Genomic DNA, 19,738 nt, shown 5'->3' with positions numbered 1-19,738 from the left:
AACAAGTGCGTGAGAAAATAGTCCAACAGTTTAGGGACAAGCTTCCTCAGCGTACAATTGCAAGGAATTTAGGGATTTCATCATCTACACTCCATAAGATCATCAAAAGGTTCAGAGAATCTGGAGAAATCACTGCAAGTAAGAGGCAAGGCCGAAAACCAACATTGAGGTATATATAGGTTGAACATGATTTGCAAATCGGCGGCACGGTGGCGACTGGTTAGAGCGTCAGCCTCACAGTTCTGAGGATCCGGGTCCAATTCCCGGCCCCGCCTGTGTGGAGTTTGCATGTTCTCCCCGTGCTGTGTGGGTTTTCTCCGGGCACTCCGGTTTCCTCCCACATCCCAAAAACATGCATTAATTGGAGACTCTAAATTGCCCGTAGGTGCGAATGTGACTGCGGATGGTTGTTTGTTTGTATGTGCCCTGCGATTGGCTGGCAACCAGTTCAGGGTGTACCCCGCCTCCTGCCTGATGACAGCTGGGATAGGCTCCAGCACGCCCGCGACCCTAGTGAGGAGAAGCGGCTCAGAAAATGGATGGATGGATGGATGATTTGCAAATCATAGTATTGTGTTTTTATTTATGTTTAACACAAGGTCCCAACTTCATTGGAATTGGGGCTGTAAATATCGGGCGAGGGCACGCGAGGCGTTGCAGCTCGCACGTCGTGTGAATCTTCCTGTCCATCGTGGTGTTATGTGCAAGGCACATTTGAATTGTTACTATGGCAACCGAGCACTGCCGGTACACACAAACACATATTCAAATGGGCAACTGTCGCTCTGTGTTCTTGTCACACTTATAGCCTTGATTTTCTTTTTTTCACCCCGAATATTTTCTTTTGGTTGACCTCTCTGTGGCTTCCCTTGACCTTTCGCATATTTAACATCCTTTTTACCGCATATTGCTACTATTTTTATTATTTAGGTAATCTTCGCCTCCTGCTTTTAACCTCTTCGTCTTCTTCATGTCCTCTTTTTTTTGACAGCCTTTCTTGTGCTTTGTGTCGCCCCGCCCGCCGCAGCTAGCTCCCCGCTCGCACATCTTCTGGGTTTCTTCTTGCCGTTTCTTCCTCCACCTCCGTTCTCTTTTGTGGATGTCTCTATTTATTCTCTCCTCTGCGCTCTGCTGCCTTCCTCCCACTCGGTTCCTCCTCCTCCTCCTTTTCTCCCCCTCGCTTGGCTTCTGTCCTCGTGGAGGATTCAGCTAGTTTGCAATTAGAATGTGCACCTGCAATTAAGACTGACTAACTTCTGCTCATCCAACCTCTTATATGTTGTTTGAATGCAGGCCTCGTTCGCTTCCTGCTTTTCCTCATCAACTCACCCTACTTCGCACATTATGTGTCTTTCCCGCCCCCCCCCCGCTGTCTCAACTCACAACTTTGTTTCTATTCTTTAAAAACGTGCACTACTTGATAAATAAAGGATGAAAAAAGGTGTTGTGTGAGCAAGTGCTACATTTATGCCTTGTCTAAAAAGGCTCCTCCGTGTCGAATTTGGAGTGCAACAACCAACTGGAAATGCGTCCCGTTGAGTGCAGGCCTAAAAAAAGAAAAAGACCACACAATCTTAATTTGACTTGGCACCAAATTGTCCACCTTCACGTAGCCGTGTATTTTTCAATAAGAAACTGTGGCTAAACATGGGGCCGCAACTAACGATTATTTTGATAATTGACTAATCTGTCATTTATCTTTTTTATTAATTGATCAATGGTATTTAATTTTTTTTTTCATTGAACAACAGAACATGATTTCAAAGCGACAGTGCAGAAAATGCACAAATTGATTATGGTTCAGTTACTGGTGGGGTTCATAACATCAGAAAATTGGCAAAATTATTGCTCGCTGTTTCCAAATGTTTGCAAATGTCTTATTTTTATGAAACACAAAAACAATCAATGTGCTTTTATGAGAGAAATATGAAAATATTTAGTGTTGAGAGGCTGAAATTGCGAGGGTTTGGACAATTTGAAGTTAAACGAGGTCTTTAAGCGATGAATTGATGATGAAAATAGTTTTTTTTCCCCCAATTTGATAATTGATTTGTAGTCGATTTAATGGATGAATTGTTGCACCTCTAATTCATTAGATTCTTGATAATTCTCTGAATTGTGTAGAATCGATCATTGATTCGTCGCCTCTTGAACTAACACGGAGCGCACTACCGGCTTTGTGGTCTAAAGCAATATTTCCTAACCTTTTATGCGCCACTCTGCTGCTCTTTGTGTGGCGGCTAATAAAGGAGCTGTAAATAACAGCAAGAACAGAAAATAATAGGTCTGCGCTCCATTTCAGGGGAGGACACAACCGAGAGGAGGAAAGGTATTTGGAGGCTCGCGGATGAGGGTGATCATCATTTCAAATGGGTGGAGTTGCTAAAAGGTGGCGCCACCCACTCCCCTTTCAAGCCAGTCAGATCTCTGCATTTTTGTTTTGCAAGTACCCGCAGAAAACCCACACAAGTATACTTCCGCACAGGGCGGCCTGAGTTGAGATTGGATCACGGAACCTCTCAGCTGTGAGGCGGATGTGCTAACCACTAATCACCGCGTTATAATTCAATCCCAATTATTTGGGAATTAAAAGTCAAATTCAACTCAAATTGGAAAAAAAAGGGATCCTTAAAGTGCCTGAAAATGTCAAACTACGTAGTTGAAAGAAAAAAAACCTGTGACTTCATTTCGCTGGCATCAAGAGGAAAGCTCGCATCTCCAAAATCCAAACTTTTCAGGGAGCAAAAAAATAGTCGCGCTGTTAACATTACATCGTCAAAGAGAGCAAGCCATGTTCGACACTTGAGATTTGTCAATAATTTGCAAATAACCCACCCACACGGGGACTGGCCATTAAGCATGGTTTTGTGGAAAAATATGAAATGGGCCAAATTTGAACATGGGAGGTTTTGGCCATCGATTAGCAACTCGTACGGTATTAACAGCTGAAGGGATTTACCCCCGTTTTGGCGTTTTCTGGTTTGAAGGCACCAAATGATCTGTGGACTCTTCATTGGACTTGAGCGCTTGCCTGCCTCACAAAGCGGCTCTGAATAAGCAGTTTTTAATTGTGACTTCACATGGGAGGAACCGCAAAACGTTTGGTCAGTCTCCACAGCGGAAAATAAGACAACCATAAATAAATGCTATTGGTCGGCATAGAACGGCATTTGAGTCCACCTGTTGAGGGTTTCTGCTTTACCGGCATTCTGACACACATTCCATAATAACTAATATCCTTTTTCTTGTCCTTTTCCTGCAGGGACGGCATTTACACTCCTCCGCAATGCTTGTCAGCCTCCCCCCGTCTCCCTCCTGCCCTCCGGTCACGCACCTTCTCTCCTCCTCGTCCTCCTACCCCCGTCGTCCTCCCGCCGCGCCCCTAAAACAGACGTCGCGCCACCCGAATGCTCGGCCACGGCTGCTCCCACTCTTGCTCGTCTTCTTTCTGCTCCTGCGGCCCGTCTGCGGGGCTCGGGGCAGGGGGGGCGGTCCAGGTTCGGGACCGGTAGGTGGCCCAGGAGGGCAGGGTGGCCCGAGGGGAGGCAGCACCCAGCGCGGCGTCGTCATCCCCCCTCAGTACTCCCCCGGGCCACAGGCTCTTCCCCCAATCAACCCCAAACTCATCAGCTCCCTCAGCATCGCCGTCATCTTGGTAGGGAACTCTAGTGAAGTGGCCCTGGGAGCGGGACTCGAGAAAGAGGACTTCCTGCACATCCCCTACCCCCCGAAGGTGGAGGTGGTCACCATGAACGAGACCGATCCAAAGAGCATCATCAATCGGATCTGTACGCAGATGTCGAGGAACTCCCTGCAGGGCGTCGTTTTTGGCGACGCCACGGACCAGGAGGCCATCGCTCAGATCCTGGACTTCATCTCGGCCCAGACTCACATCCCCATTCTGGGCATCCGCGGAGGCTCTTCCATGGTCATGGCGGCCAAGGTAGGAAGGCTTTCATCCAGCAGAAACAAACAACAACAGCTCTTCAGTGGTTCAGTCTGTTTCAAAAGGATAGCTTGTGATACATAATTCATATTAATATTGACAACCTGACAGCGTTCGAAGCGGCCACACACCATAAAAGAAAAATTGAACCACAAACTGAAGTTTAAATAGCCTCCGTAATGGGGAAGGTGGAGGCTTCCAGATGCACCGTCAATAATGAACAACCAAGGTTTTGTTTTCATTAATACTGCCCTTTTTTCTTTGTTTTTTTTTTTTTTTTTACTTGGAGCTAACAAGTATTTTTGCAGTTTTTGGCATTGAATACCCCAGAGGTCGTACAATTCAGTATTCCACTAAAGTGTTCAGGGAAAATGGATGCCTCTCGAGTCTTTGCAACAGTAGCAACAACAAACTAAAATGACGCTTTTCTTACAAATCCATGTGAAAAATCACTTTTCACTTAATGGACAAAAACGTCAAGTTTCTACCCTCACAAATAAAGTTTTTTTTTTTTTTTTTTTTTTACTACATGAAAATGTTGTCAGAGGCGAACCTGTGTCAAAATAATACAGCGATCCCTCGTTTTTGAGGAATTATTATTTTATTTATTTTTATTTTTTGATGAATCCGTATTTTGAAAAAAACCACCGCGAAGCACTGAAGCCGTGAAGCGCGAAGTGGCGAGGCACCACCGTCATGACAATAATCAGCATGACGCATTTAAATGGTGTTTACTTCCTATACAGTAGATGAGCTGATTGCGGCTTCAATCCGCATCCTAATGAGACCAAAGAATTCCATCCAATGACTCCACTTTCATATTAATGTGAACTAATGGGACGTTTCACAAGTTGTATTGCAAGATTTCAAATCAGCCTGACTGGCAAAATGATTTTAGTATTATAATGGGATGTGCTAAATGAGTGTGTGTTTCCGAGAGGGGATGGTGGTGGGGGGTCTTTTTCCCTTGCAACAGATGACAGTTTATCCCCCCCTGTGATTACCGTCGACTTTGCCTTTTTTCAGCCTTGTACGCTTTCTTACACACACGCACGCCGACGGAATACCGGATGAATGTGGTGAACAGGGTTGGCATGGCAACCACTTTCCGATACATTTCTTTTGGCTTACTGTATAAAAGCGGTTATGGGGCAAGGAGAAAGGAAACGTTATTTCTTGGTCTGACAAAAGCCCCGCGGAGAGGGGAAAAGTCAAAGTAAGAAATAGAAGCAGCAGCTTGATCCTTGGAGGGCATAAAACTTTGATCAGATGAATGAATACATCAAAACGTATCAAAACAGATTCCTTGGAATATGATTATTGTAAAAAAATAGGCCGCTGTGATAGAAAGCTCTTCTTCGCCTCATAAAAACACAGTGAGACCAAATGTGTTTTGCCACATTGAAACTTTGAACGGCTCTAAAAATCGGCCATTTTGGAATTCATCCACTGTCAATATACACTTCACGAGTTGCACTAAATCGAAAGTAGAGCGCATCAAATTATTCCAACGTCTTATTTGTTATCAAAGTTCATCTGGAGTGCTTTTCTTTTTTTCTCTTTCTTTTTTCTTTTTTGCCCTCTTTGGAACCCGCTGTTTTACAGGCACAGTATATGTGCCCTGTGATTGGCTGGCGACCAGTCCAGGGCGTACTCCGCCGCTTGCTCCAAATCAGATGGGATTGGCTCCAGCTCACCTGCGATACTAATGAGGCGAAGCGCTCCTTTTTACACTTGTACGGCTGTTAATAATGCATAATACTTTTCTTTCCTCATCAGGCCACCGATATTCCCTCTTACTCATTATTTGCCTCTACATTCTCCTTGAGTCATTTTTCACCCAGCTTCTATGTGGAACTAGCCAGTGCATACATCAATATCTCAGCAATTTGATTTCCATTTAAAAACATTGACTGCACGCGCGTGCTTTTTGCAGCCTTTAAAAGGCGTTTTCTCACACGGGGGGCTCCACATTCTCTGTAGAGATGGCAAGGCCGTGCAAACAATACGGCGACTGGCTTTATTTTCCTCCGGCAGCTGATTTATAATGAGCAAGTGCGTCATTGACAGATGCAGGTATGTCCAATCTGCACTGAACAATTTGCACATTTCCATTTAGCCATTCATTCAGCCGCTACGTTGCCTCGCTATTGGCAGAACGTGGCGACGGCGTCGGCCCGGGACCGCGCTCGACTCCAGCTCTGGAGACTAATGAGGTCTTCCAAATCTATTGTGGGCGCATAAGCTGTGTTCCTTGCCTCTGTTTTGTGTGTGTGTTCATTGCTGCTGTTGAATGATAATAGCCTTTTGCCTGTGTTTGGAGAGATTATAGCCGTGCTTTTCGGTGCACATAAAGTGTCGTCAAAAAATGCATAAAATCCTGAAAAATGGTCTCCTACAAAACCGCTTTTTGCTCACAGTTTCTTTCGCTGCGTTTCATTTTGCTCGCATTGTTTCACTCCTCCATCCAACAAGGCCGGCTGTTACTTTTAATTATGCCGGAGGGCTTACAGTTGCTGCATGTTAAAGGCTAATCTCTCGCGGGGTGAGAAAGTGTCTGTCAGGTGGTCGATAGAAAAGGTGGAGTCAATCAGCCTCGTCGCTGCCATGAGATTTGTCCAACTAAATGAAAGGCTGCGTTTAAAGCGTTTAAAGTAAAATCCTCTTTTGCTACACACATATCATGTAATTCAGGGAATTACTGTTTTTCCATTCCAAATGCTCTTTTAAACATAGTGTATACAACAAAATCATTTGTGATTATTATACGTCAATAGTTAACTGGGGTGTGAGAATCTCTGTGAATGTTCTGCATGCCTGCCTGTGTTTCCTCGCCAGTATTGATCATAATAGGTTTTGGGCTTGTGGATGTAGCCCAACTTCACGTAGCTCACATCGTGTTTCTTCCAACAGCAAACCGGCAGCGCCTCTGCCAGTGCTCTCCATTTCGCTCGATTGCTTGAAGACGATTACTCACAGATCAATTCCTCCCAATCGAGAGAATTCTAAATGGTCAAGTAATTATTGTCCCAATCCCAACTATTCTGTCGAAAACGTCTCGACTGAAACATTTGTAATGTCTGGCAGGTGCAGCAATGCAGGTACTTGCTGCTGGGCCATATCGTGCAGCCCTGATCCGTACGTAGCATCTGGTAGTCTGCTAACTAATAGTAAACTGACGTTAGTACTGATGCTAGCGTAGTCGTAGTTATGATTTTCCACAGGAGGCATTATGACTGTGAAAATCATAAATGTAGAATCACCTCATCATTTTATTTCTTCTAAGAAATGATTTGATAAAAATGCTTGGAGAAAATTTAGATTTTTTTTTCCCAGATTTTCTACAAACAGTAGACAGATTTTATTTTGCTGTGGTGAGCTACTTAAAAAAAAAAAAAAAGAAATGACCTGGTGGGCCAGACCTGCCCCTTGGACCTTGAGTTTGACACCAGTGCGCTAACGTCCAACCAGCAGTGTCCTGGCTAGTCCATTAACAGGAGTAATGCTCACGTGCATATTGCGCTAAAAGAAGATCAGTTGTCTTGTGTAGCATTCAGACAAGAAACCGAATCCTCATTGTCGGCAGACGGCTTGTGTCGCGCAGGAGATGTTTGTCGCCGAGATGCCTCCGTCCCTTTCATTTGGGAGCTGTCGTCGCGACAAAGACGCACCATCAATCAGAACAAAAGAATTGATGCGGTTGCATGTAGGAGTAACGGAGCACTTTTGCATCTGTTTTCATTAGAATTAACTATTGTTTATCAAAGCATTCGATTAATCATTTTAATTGGTCATCTAGTATTGTCTGTATGGATTTGCGTGCTGTCACTCTGTAAACATCTGTAAGCAAATGAGGCAGTGTTTTTTTTTTTTTGCTTGATAACTGTTTGTACAGGCATCTGAATATTGTTCTGTCAAAGCAAGAAAAAAAAATAAAGCGCGCTCACAGTAACTTTGACATCTTTCATCAACAAAGGCCTGAGGGGATTCTCTCTCTCAGTAGTACACTGGAGAGGCAAATATGTCAAGTGTGCGGCATCATCACAGCATAATTTTTTCTTCTCGTGTGTCTAATTTCCTTTCAAAGATTTATAATAAACCCGCTCTCTTAGATCGTACGTCGACACTCCGGTTAAACTTAAGTGCGACGCTACGTTTCGAATCAAATGCGTTGGCGGGGCCTTCAAGGTGTGATGCAATCTGCAACCTCGACTTCCGAACAGGTTTTTCTCCACAGGAAATACAGTAGCAACTCGGCTTCCCTGTAACCCGACTTTTTTTTTTTTTTTTTTTAAGTTTTTGTGAGATGCCGATATGAGGACACAAACCGTGCAGCAACACATGTGGACGGTCGATCGAAAAATACTCACATGCGTATATTCTTTATCCTCAGCAAATAACGACTAATATACTTTCATCTTACTGAGTCAATTAATAGTAAAAATGTTCTTGGTGTATTACGTACGTCGGAATTATACTGCTCCCTGGTGGCCAAGGTACACACACGAGCACGACCACGATATTAATGCGCATGCTTCTGTAACACGTGCAAGTTTTTCTAAAGTACAATGTTGTTGTCATACAAGTTTAAAGACATAGAAATTATACAACGCTATTAAACTTTATGACGAATGAGGACGAAGAAGGATTTATGTCACAGATGAGGCTCGCGGCAATTTATCAATCAATTATTCTCTCTCGCTCTCATCCTTTTTGCCCCCCTGTCCCCAAAACAACCCAAACAGAAACGTCTACCTACAGTCACTTTTTAATTTGTCGCTTTGTGCATTTAAATATTTCACACTGGTGCTGTTTCCTTTGAGAAAGACAGAAGGGAGTATGGCCGGGAGCTCCCGGGACAGCCCAGAGACACTAAAAACACAAGAAACAAATCTGTTCTTTCTATTTCGTTGTCTTCATCGCTTTTCTGAAACAGTTCAACTGCGCGCCATCATGATCCCTGACCTCCACCCTTCCACATATTTCTGTGCCAACTCGTTAGGTACACAAAAAAAATGTGTGCGCCTCCCTTGCCTTTCTCAGCGCATTATGAGTCCAAGTCGTCAGCGGGCGTGCCGCGCGTGGTCTGCTTGACTAATTTGGGAGATCACAGACGACGTGGCGGCATTGCACCCGGTTACAGCACAGACCTGCTATTTTTTGTTTTGTTTGTTTTTTTTCCCCCCCCTCGTGCCTTCGCCTGGCCTTTTAACATTGCAGCACATGAATCCTAATTACCCAGCTAATCTTATTTAGTCGGCTGCATGTGGGAGCGATGTCAAGCTTTTGAGACAGAAAAATGACGGTGGTCAGCTTGATCACTTTTGATTCCCAATTAGCTGGAGACAAAACCGGCATATCGATTACTGACCCTCGTCGCACACGATGAATATCGTTTATGGTCTGAGGAAAGACCTTTCGCGGCCGGCTGACTTATGAGGCTTGTCAGTCAAGCTTGTGGCTCCTTCCCGTCGTCTGAGCAAAATCTCTTCTAAATAACAAAGCGGCAAAGGGGACAATCTGGCTTCCGAGAAAAGAATCAGCGCAGCGACCTTCCTTGGCTTTTAGAGGATTTCATTGCAGAGCATTCACGATAAACTACATTTTGATATTGAGCTCTTGTCACAGCTTCTCCGAACAGGCCTTCACCTAGATGAGCAAAAACAATCGAGCTTTCTCGTCTTAATTACCTTCCTCTCAGCAATCATTTTGTCATAGCAAGATTTGCGATTAGGTTGAACATTCCTAAACATACACGTCTGACTTGTTTGATTGAAAATCGTCACGTTCAAGGCAATACAAGCGCCCTCAGCTGACTCACTTGTGCCCAAAACTGTAATCGGTTCGTGCTCGGCACCTGTGCGACCCATCCATAAAGTTTCATGGAAATCTTTTTTTTTTTTTTTTTTGCATAATCCTAACAAACTCTCCTCACAAACCAACCCGCCAAAGAAGATCAAAACACGACAGTGGCCCTTGGGTTACAACTTGATTTCATTCCTTGACTGCGCACACTTCGGTGACATGGGAAACTCATTGAAACTTCTAATCGAGTTGACGGTGAACAAAGCGCCACACCACGTTGTTGACTGAAGCTGCAATCCCCTGCTCTTTGAAAAGTTCAAGCTTTTGATGCCGTTTTGACCCATGACCCAAGCCCAGGTTGTCACACATTTAACGACGAGGTTATTTTTCAGACATATTGCCAGTGGAAACTGTTATGCCATCTGACATGCAGCTTACATTTTGGCGACTGTTGCTTTACTGCTGCATTCGGTGACCGATAGACTAGATACAGCCTGTTCCGTACAAATTTGGCTCACGTGGGGACGAAACTCTTTCATAAACCGAGGACCCCCCCGACCCCCTGTATACTAAACATGAGCCACCTTGTGATCAAAAACAATTGTTTTCAGTTACTTGGAACAGGACATTGGAAATAACCTTGGGGAAAGAGCTGCTGCTGGCCAAGAGTTTATCATCTGATCACAGGTAGCTCTCTGCCTGCTCTGGTAAATTTCCATTACAGTCTTGTATAATGGAAGTACATGGAAACTTGGAGGCTGTAAAGTGATAATAATGTTTCTCATGTCAGAGCTTTGAGGCGTGCAATTTATTTGTGCAATTTAGTCCCATTTATACTTGTCGCCGCCCTCAAGGTCTCAGTGGTATCGCCACAAGGGTCCCGCAAGGGCTTCAACTTGAAGTATTCAGGGGTTGAACGTTAACTGTGGAACGACTGTATACTGGTCACAAATGTCATCACATGGTGCTCTTTTGAGGTTTGGGAATACAGAGGATAAAAAGAAAGTGTCAGATAAAAGATATAAAGATAAGAGATGCTAGTGGGTGTAAAAAAAAAAAAAAAAAAAGTCTCATAATGTGCTGGTTTTCATGCTTTTGCATCAGGCTGAGAGGCCGTTAAGTGGGCAGAAAGCCGGCTTTGGGTATCTAATCCCAAATGGCCTGAAAGGTCAAGTTAGCTGTAAATGCATTGAAGAGGGGGCCGCTGGTGCGAGTACGGCCAATTGCTTTCATTCATCGCTTGTTGGGACTCGTGAGGAAGGAGAACGTGCAGACAAAGGCCACTCGTGCTTGAGAAGTATCTGCCCCATTTACACACTTGTCACTGTACCAGATTATCGCTCTATTAGTCATTTCAAACTGCTCTAAATTGCTAGAGCACTCTGCATCATTTGCACAATTGTCAAAAACAACAACAGCAACAAAAACGGCATTACCGGTAACCTTTCATTGCTCGGTGACTCTGCGGACTGTGTTTTATGTTTTTGTCTTAAAAGTATTTTTTGGTCAAATGGCTGTCTGTTGTCGTACTCGAGCGGCTCCAACTACCGGAGACAAATCCCTTGTGTGTTTTTTTTTGGACATACTTGGCTTCTGATTCTGATGATTTGTAGGGGTTAGTTTGACGTTTGAAACGTCACGGTAATTTTGACGAAGCCCTTGGAATTTTTCCACGTACGAACTTATTGGTGGATATTTGTCAAACTTGTGAGCCAATCGGACAAGGCATTCCCTGAGTAGCAGACGAAACGTTGAAGTTACACTGTTTTACTTTTCTATAGGCGATATCACACAAAAGCATTCACAAGAGTCTTTTTCAGACACAAATAAACTCAATTCTCCGGAACCCATCATCCCATTTTGAAAATTCGCATTTTGTTTTAAATGTTTTAACTTAACAGCATTCTTCATAGATATCATTTCTAAGGATACTCTTTATTTATTGCATGTTTGGGTTCACTTACCAAATTGTATTTGGTGATGCGTTCTCGCTTAGAAAATCACGCAAACACGCACGTATTTCCTTCTTTATTATGGTTCTTTGTGTTTATGTAAAAAGAAAAATATCCTAACCCCCCCATGATATATTTTTGGATTCGCGACAGGGGTCATGTTTTTTTTTTTTTGTTTCACTCCACAATATATTTGGATGCATGTCAAAATGGAAATGATATTTTATATCCGTTCATGTTTTTGTTGTTTTGAATGAAAAGGATATTTTGTTTAGAAAAATACAGTATTATCTATCGCACGTAGCCCGTCCGACTTTGATAAATGGACCTTTGACGCATTGAAAGTATATGTCGAACTTGCCGTTGCGCCTATATTAGTGTGTCTGCGGAGATGGCGCGCAGCAAGTGAAATGTGTTTGTGACAGCTGCTGCGTGTGACTGACATATGGAGCTGGCTGGCTGCCCGCCCGTCGTTTTATATGCTGACAGTGACACCAATTGAGTGGCACTTCTCACTCACACTTTCCTCCTGTGAACCCTGACCTCATTCTTGCTCCTCCCCCACAAAAGCATGCATGGAACATTTAATCATTGGGAAGTCAGAATTATATTCAGATTGGGCAGCATCTGCAATTATTATTTTTTTCTTTATTATTATGAATAATAATGTATCCGTAAGCCTTGGAAGATCTTGGAGACATTTTCTCCAATGTGTTGTTTAATTTTTAGGCCAGTGACTAAAAAGGGGGTTCAATCATTGTGAGTGCAATTTACTCAATCGTGGATCAAGATAATTCATTTATTCTATAGGCAGCATCACGGCTATAAAATGTCCTCTCTCCCTAGTCCAGATAGTTCTAAAGAGATACAGTGAAACCCTGAATCCCATTGTATGTTTGAGAAACAAAATGTTCAACCAATCCATTTAATTGTGTCTAATGAAGGCCCACTATCTCAATGCCAACATATAATGCAAATACCATTGACAGGCTAACCGAAACTAGCATAAATGTTACGGCACCTGCAAACAACTGCGATTTCAATACGCAAGGAGCAGCAAGACATACAAACAGAAAATACAATAATACACACTGGCATATATACTATCTGCTCTATGGCAGCAACTATTATCGGAGATTAGTTGGGGACCTTCTCTACCTCTTCTTGCTGTTAATTATGCTGCATCTCTCCCAGCAGACCTCAGTGCTTACGGCATGTTGCGGCACAATGTGGAAGTACACTAAAGGACCGTTGCACGACTCGAAATTGCCGTTGCAGTGGTGCCTTGAGATACCAGTGACCTGACTAACAAGTTAACCGGGCGGTCGTTTCGCAGATTCTTTGATGCAAACTTAAGATACTGTTACACAGAGATATAGCATGGTGGCAGTAAATTCAATTCAACTCACTTCAACATAAGCAGCAGTGAGCATTTCATCCAAAAAAAAACGGCTTCAAGCTGTTTCAATACACTCCCACTTAGCGTTTACTGTCAAACTAAACATCAAAACAAGAGAATTACAAGTTGTGATTTAAAACAAGCAAACATCATTGCTTGAAGAAAATCTCCTCGCTAGCTTAATGCTATTGTTAACATATACATAATGGAAAATGCCATTGACATGATAGCAGTTAACACTGGTACTAGTGGTTTTCAACCCTTTAAGCAACGGATATTGGAACACAAACAGTAGAACAACACGTGTAGAGAGATAATGTAACAACACTCACAGGCATATATTCTTTATCCTCTAAGAAAATGTAGTATTCATTTTTGTAGAATAGTTACTCATATCTCAAGGCACCACTGTATAATGTGAAAACCTATAAATGAAGATCACGATATAGAGCACAGTAATAGCAAATTTTCGTCCTCGTCATGCAGATGAGCAATGTGATTTATTTATTTTTTTTTCATTTTGTTGCAGTTTGAGATGTGCTGCGACGCCGCAGCTGCAAAGTCACGTTTCGGCATAACTCATTGCTTTTCACCGCCATCTCCTTTGTCCTGCTCGCTTTCCTTGATTTTCCGCTGTTTGTGTTCGTGCTCATTTTCTCCTCCTCTATCTTTTCACCACATCTTTGTCTCTGCACTAGCTCTTCTCTCTAATCTCCCTTTTTTTTTTTTTTTTTCCCAGCCTCCTGCTCGGCATCAACGTAAGCCCTGTTCCTCGACAGGCGCCAGCTCACACGACTTATATTCTTTGCCGTTTCAACGTGGAAAAAAATACATTAAGAAATGTTTAGGATTTTATTTTCAGAGGAAAATCAATCAGTGACAGAGGGTACAACACCTACAATCTATTTGTATTGCATGATACACAAAACACCCCAAGGAATTTTCGTGGATGTGTATGTGGCTACCAGAAAGTTTAAAATATGTAATCAGTATTTATACTTTACATATTTGAGACAAAGATGACAACGGTGCACGTATTTACTTAAATCTTTAATTATAAAACCGTATACAGTAATGAACATTTATTACACAGTAATTAACATCCCTCAACATTGTTTTCTGAGAGAGGCGAAGAGGCTTGCATTGGTGGCGGAGGAGAGGCTCTCACTTGACTCGGAGACTCTTCTGCTGGAGGCGCTGACGGTGTAGCTGGGGTTTTGATCTTGGAGAAAAACATGGAGTTTCACTTTTTCGCTGATGGTCATCATCTTCTTCTCCCTCTTGGGCGCCCCGGAGGAAGCTTTCGCAGGGGCACGGCGCTTCGGCGGCATTGTAAGGGCTTGCTTAACTAATAAAAAAAAATTTGTGCTCTCATTGGTCGATGTCGCGCCGGAAACCAATCACGCGCCTTGTATGAGTACCCGTACAGTACAGGCATGTACAAAGCCTCTGAGTCAACTCATCTTTTTGTTTGGCATGCAGGGAAACCTTCTCTCGCGCGCATCAACATGAAACAACGCGTCTTTCCGCAACATGGCTGCCGATATGGCTGTATTTTCTTTTTGTTTGCTTATTTTTGATGAATATTTTGGAAAAACCCGCGAAGCACTGAAGCCGCAAAACGTGGAGCGCGAAGTGGCCAGGGGACACGGTTTGTGGGTTGAAGCTACACAAGGTGTGGCTAGCTGCTCCCATGATGTTAAGGAATATTTTTTTCTTTCTGACGATGAATGGAAGTTAACACTCTTGTGTCGTCATTACTCGTCCCTGATGAGCCGCCCCCAACCCCGCCCCCAATAAACACAGTCAGGACTTTACGTACGGCCCACTTGGTTGTGCCTGGGTTGTGCTAGCCAATTTCAATAGCGTAAGAGTGCGCGTGTTGATGTCGCCTGGCAGGCTGAAGGATGTCGTCGTCGGTGAGCAAATATGTGAAGAAATGAGCCCCTCCCCCAGCCCCCGCAGCCAAATTTGATGAGCTCGTGTGATGAGAAGCACGCTTGTCACTTGTTTTCCCAAGAGAGAGCAACCTACAGTCCCAGTGAGCGAGCACGTAAGCAGCACGTAATTGACCTCTCCGAGTCGACCTCAGGTGTGTTCTCGACTGTAATTGTGCTCGTGTGTCAGTCCGCCAAAGTCTGCAAATGCCAACGCGGTCTTCCGGCGCAACTATATTTCTGCACATATTCGGTGCAACAGAGTGTAAGTATATATATAGTTTTTTTTTCCTACACACTAATGGCGTCTTTAGCACGGCCGTTTCCATGGGAGCCGAGTTGCCACGGAAACACTGCACGTCTCTTTGAATTAGAAACGTCTCCTCCTATCTCCCCCTCACACCGTCCTGTCTGTCCCTCCTTCACTTTTCGCCATCTTGACTCGCGCCTCTTTGACAGGCCGGCTGCTGTCAGTCACAACCACTTGAGGAAGATGTGCACCCCCCCCCCCCCCCAAAAAATAAAAAATGTGGAAAAAGACTGGTGATGCATCTGTGCTTTCCATGAACATAAAAAATGTGGGGAGAGGTCCGGGGTGCTTTTTCCACAAAAGCAGTGTTGGTACTGGAAGGGGACGCTGAATGACACTCAAAAAAAAAAAAAAAGGATCCTGCGGAGTGATGAGCGGGAAAATTGAAGACCGGATGGAGGGGTGAGGGTGCGACGCACGTGGCGAGGTGGGATCGAGACTGCAGATGAAAAGGATGATTGATTTTTGCGCTCCTGTATCAGTAACCATGCTGCCACACTTATCCGGCCAATCTGATTTTATCCTTTTCATTTGTTTTTATGTCGCACGTGTGCAGCCCAGAGGAGATGAGTGTGTGAGGGAAAGGAGGGTAAAAAAAAAAATGCAGGAGCCACCGGAGAATGGAGTTATTCAGGGTCAGCGAACAAATGAGAGCTGAGAGAAAGACATGTTCACCCCCCAGGTGGTGATGAATTCCTGGAAGCGCATGCGGGATGCGCCGCGAGGGAAGAGGAGGCGAAGAGAAGAGACGCAAGCCCAGTCCAGACGTGTGCGAGGGAATAAAATCGCGTCGTGACAAGGGTTTGAACCCCGTGTCTCAAATTGCACGCTGCACTTGACTTCAGCGTGCACCTCTCACCTCGGGTGTGCGTAGAGACGGATGACAGATGGCAGAGAGGACCAGAAAGGAGGGCGGACAAGTCCTTGCTTTGCTAAAAAGTCCTACTTTTGCGCCCACAAACTGAGGTGGAAGGTGATTTACGAATTGGGCGCAACCAACATTGCGTCTACTAACTGCACTTAATTGACAGGCGTGTTGCAGGAGGACTGTATGCAAATAGATGCATTTAGTATGCGCAATGTAAATGATCAAACTTGAGACGAGTTGCGGTGGCTGATTTTGCGTTTTTAAAACAAGGCAGCTGCAAACCAGCACATAAAGCGGAGCGAGTGTTGCGAAGGCGAAATGAAGCGAATGTTTCTGCGAATGTAAACAGTTTTTTTTAATGCCAAGAACAAAAAAATGATCACAACATATCGTCTACTATGACCCTGGAGCAGTCACAAGAAGGAGTCATGTCATATCGCTGCATCGACTCTGCATTTCCTTCCATCTTGGTCATTTCATCACACGGTGACAATTGTTTGGCTTCCACTAACACTTCTAATTCCATCACTTTTATTTTTTTTTTCTCTCATGCTGAAACCTGTCAGAGCAACCTTAAGCGCAAAAAAAACCTAAATAATAAAATGTTTCTGTTTTCAAAACGACTCGTACTTGGGACAGTTTTGGGCTCTTTGACTTTAACTGTGACATTGTTAGGCTGCGACGAGACTGCAGTACACCGATGAGAGGCGTCATTTTTACACAACTACTTTGTTTTGGCATATTTTTGTCGAATCAAAGTGCCTGAGGCATCAGTGTGAAACAGGCTTATTGGAGATCACACAATCCTCCTAATTTAAGCTGATTTCATGCTTTGGAAAGTACCATCTTTTTCATGTTAATGTTGATGCTTGGATGCAAAATATTAACAGCCTCAAATTTCCAAGCGCCTTGAGGTACATTCACAAAGACTGAACCATTATTTATGGTTTAACTCTTTCATCAACTAATTATCACCACTTTGTAAATCACTGGCTGTCATATTACTGTACACAGCTCAGTGCTCTTAGCGGCTTTTTCTCTTTACACCTTTTTCAAAGCTGTCTTTCCAATGTGAGAATTGTTGATTGTACTGAAGCCCCGAAAAATAAAAAAAATTTAAAAAATGACAAAACAGTGAGAGTCACACTCACAATTATATTATTTTGAATTTGAAAAACGCAAGCTACCATATTTTGAATTATCAATCATTGATTATCTTGCTCATCCCTAAACATGACCCATATGTGATTAAAAAAACAAATGAAATCATAACTGAAATAATCAAAAACCGTGATGTAGATCCACAGAATTGTTACAATTATTTTTCCTTATCACCAGAAATGATTGTTGCGAAACAAATGGCAAGCATAAAAATGATGGGCAATTACAAAAACCTATTGTATGTGGTGGCGGGGCTCGGTGAAGTCAGCGTGTCGGCGTGTGAGTGCCGTACAATATTTTCTACGCATTTTATGCTTGCAATTAGGTTTTCTTTGTGTGTTGAAATACATTTAAAATGTGTGTTTTAATAAGGTTGAATGTGTTTAACTGGTGTGGGAGGGGTGCAACTATTTTTATATGGTCCAACTCTTGCTGTCAGTGCCAGATTTTGTTCAGGCGTCTGATTGGCTAACAGACCCGCCCACTGATTTGGTATGTTTGAAAGCTTGCAAATACATTTTCATGTGAATTTGTTTTACTGTCATTGTTTATTCATCAGTTAAAATTTGTTTGGATACTGAAGAGGTGGTAGCAAACATTTAAAAAAAGAAAAAATACCGGCATGTGTGTATGATATGACACACTCTGCAGTTCCTCTATAGTGTGAGAGCTTTGGTTTTGATTTGTCTCATCCAAACTGTTGACGGGGTGATTTGGATGCGCTCGAACGGAAGCGGGCCGCGCAAAGCGATGCCATCGTCGCTGAGTGTGTGACAAGCTCACCTCCGCTGCTGACGGCCGAGCAGAGAACGAGTTTCAGGTGGGAGATTCTCTCCTGGTTGCACAAAATATCCTTTTGACTCTGCAGCGGAACAGGATGACTCATGTGCATCCGTTTAGAAAAGCATGCCAGCATTCTAGCAGTGGCCAGGCGCGTGCCGGTATCGTTTGCGCTGTCGTGATGTGATGAGTTAGAGAACCACATGAAAGTGTTTAAAGTTCACTTGACTCCATTGTTAGCCCGAAGCAATTATTTCCGTTTTGAGACAAACCGAGGTAAGACGTCGACATTCGCAAAGAAACGTCAATGTAATTATATATTTATCAATGCTTCCTTGTCTTTCTTCCGTTGATGTTTTTCTGAAGCATATGCAGGTCGCTGACTTGGGTCGCACGGGTCAGAGCTAATTGGTTGTGCGGCTCGTTGTGATTGGCGCGCTCTTGCCCGGCCGGGATACGCGGCTCCCGTGTGTCAGTGATTAATCACCATTGCATTGCCGCCAGTGCAAACGAGCATCATCAAATCCTCATGAAGGAGCTTCCCATTAACTGGCGGGGCCAAAGGTAACACCAAATTGACTCCTCCACTTGACTTAGCGGGGACTTTTTGACTCTTTTTGAAGGTTTTTATTCCCATGAGGGAGGTGACTTTTATTTTATTTATTTTTTTTAAGTTTGAAGACAGCAGAGGGAATATAGGACACGTAGTCGACCGTGTATATATACAGTCGGGCAGTGAGTGTTCCACAAACTTTCTATTAATTTCACAGCACACCGTGTCACAAAAATGTCTCAAAACGTGGACAGTATACACAGAAACGATTCTGATCTCGTCTCAATTAACTTTGTGTGAACTATAATCAAAATGATTTGGTGTGAATGGCAACAGGTTAATTGTACCTTCGGCCGTCTATTGGAAGACGGCATACTGTGGATGAACAAAGATACATTTTCTTGCACGTGATACTGTTATGAAGTTTTTGCTGAAGTCTTGTGGCGTTGTACACAAGCAATACGAGCAATATTTGAACGGCTGAAGCTCAGCGAACAAATTGTTAGCTGTGACGAATGTTTCTTTCTACTTGGGCTCTATGGCCGTGTTTATTCCGTCCAGAGACATCATTTCTGGGGGAATTTTACGTTCTAGTTTAAAGGACGAGATTGTCACGACTGAAATGAGTTTCCTCTGCCTGGTTCTTCGGACTGCTTCTCTTGCAGTAAGGAACATGTTCCTTTTCTGTGTTCCAATTCCCTGAAGGACTCCGGAGAGGTGTTTAACTCCTTGAGCTACCTCCTTTGCAATCCTGTGTGGGAACATCGAGGAATTATGAGAAAAGATGGGTACAAAAACTGATACGGCCTCCTTGAAAATGATTGTGGATAAATTGGAAAATGTCTCACTACGGCCGCCTTGTTCTAGTCACGTTTTCCAGTGAGTTGAAACTGTTCCTGTTAACTAGCGTTTATTTCCCGGTGCAACATTTTGGCTTTTGAATGACGTGATGTCACTGGTAACCAGCGTAACAATGGACGACTCAATGGGGCACTTAATTGCTTGTTTTCTTGTGGCGCGCACGGTG

The 19,738-nt window shown here is 43.5% G+C and overlaps 1 protein-coding gene across 4 annotated transcripts in view; it reads left to right on the top strand.

Moving 5' to 3' along the window:
• The window catches only part of grin2bb (glutamate receptor, ionotropic, N-methyl D-aspartate 2B, genome duplicate b), an 86,832-nt gene that overhangs the window by 19,118 nt on the left and 47,976 nt on the right, over nucleotides 1-19,738 (top strand). For 3 of the 4 annotated variants that reach the window (XM_061771456.1, XM_061771457.1, XM_061771453.1), the window contains exon 3: nucleotides 3,263-3,943. In XM_061771456.1, coding sequence (XP_061627440.1) covers nucleotides 3,263-3,943 — 681 coding nt within the window. Of the gene's footprint in view, nucleotides 1-3,262; nucleotides 3,944-18,285; nucleotides 18,435-18,524; nucleotides 18,723-19,738 lie in introns of those variants that run through there. The other variant, XM_061771455.1, reaches the window with a different exon arrangement.

The sequence above is a fragment of the Phyllopteryx taeniolatus genome, chromosome 4, assembly GCF_024500385.1.
Source record: "Phyllopteryx taeniolatus isolate TA_2022b chromosome 4, UOR_Ptae_1.2, whole genome shotgun sequence".
NCBI classification, from domain to species: domain Eukaryota; kingdom Metazoa; phylum Chordata; class Actinopteri; order Syngnathiformes; family Syngnathidae; genus Phyllopteryx; species Phyllopteryx taeniolatus.
Note: the sequence above shows the minus strand (reverse complement) of the source record. Positions and strands in the feature narration are given on the sequence as shown.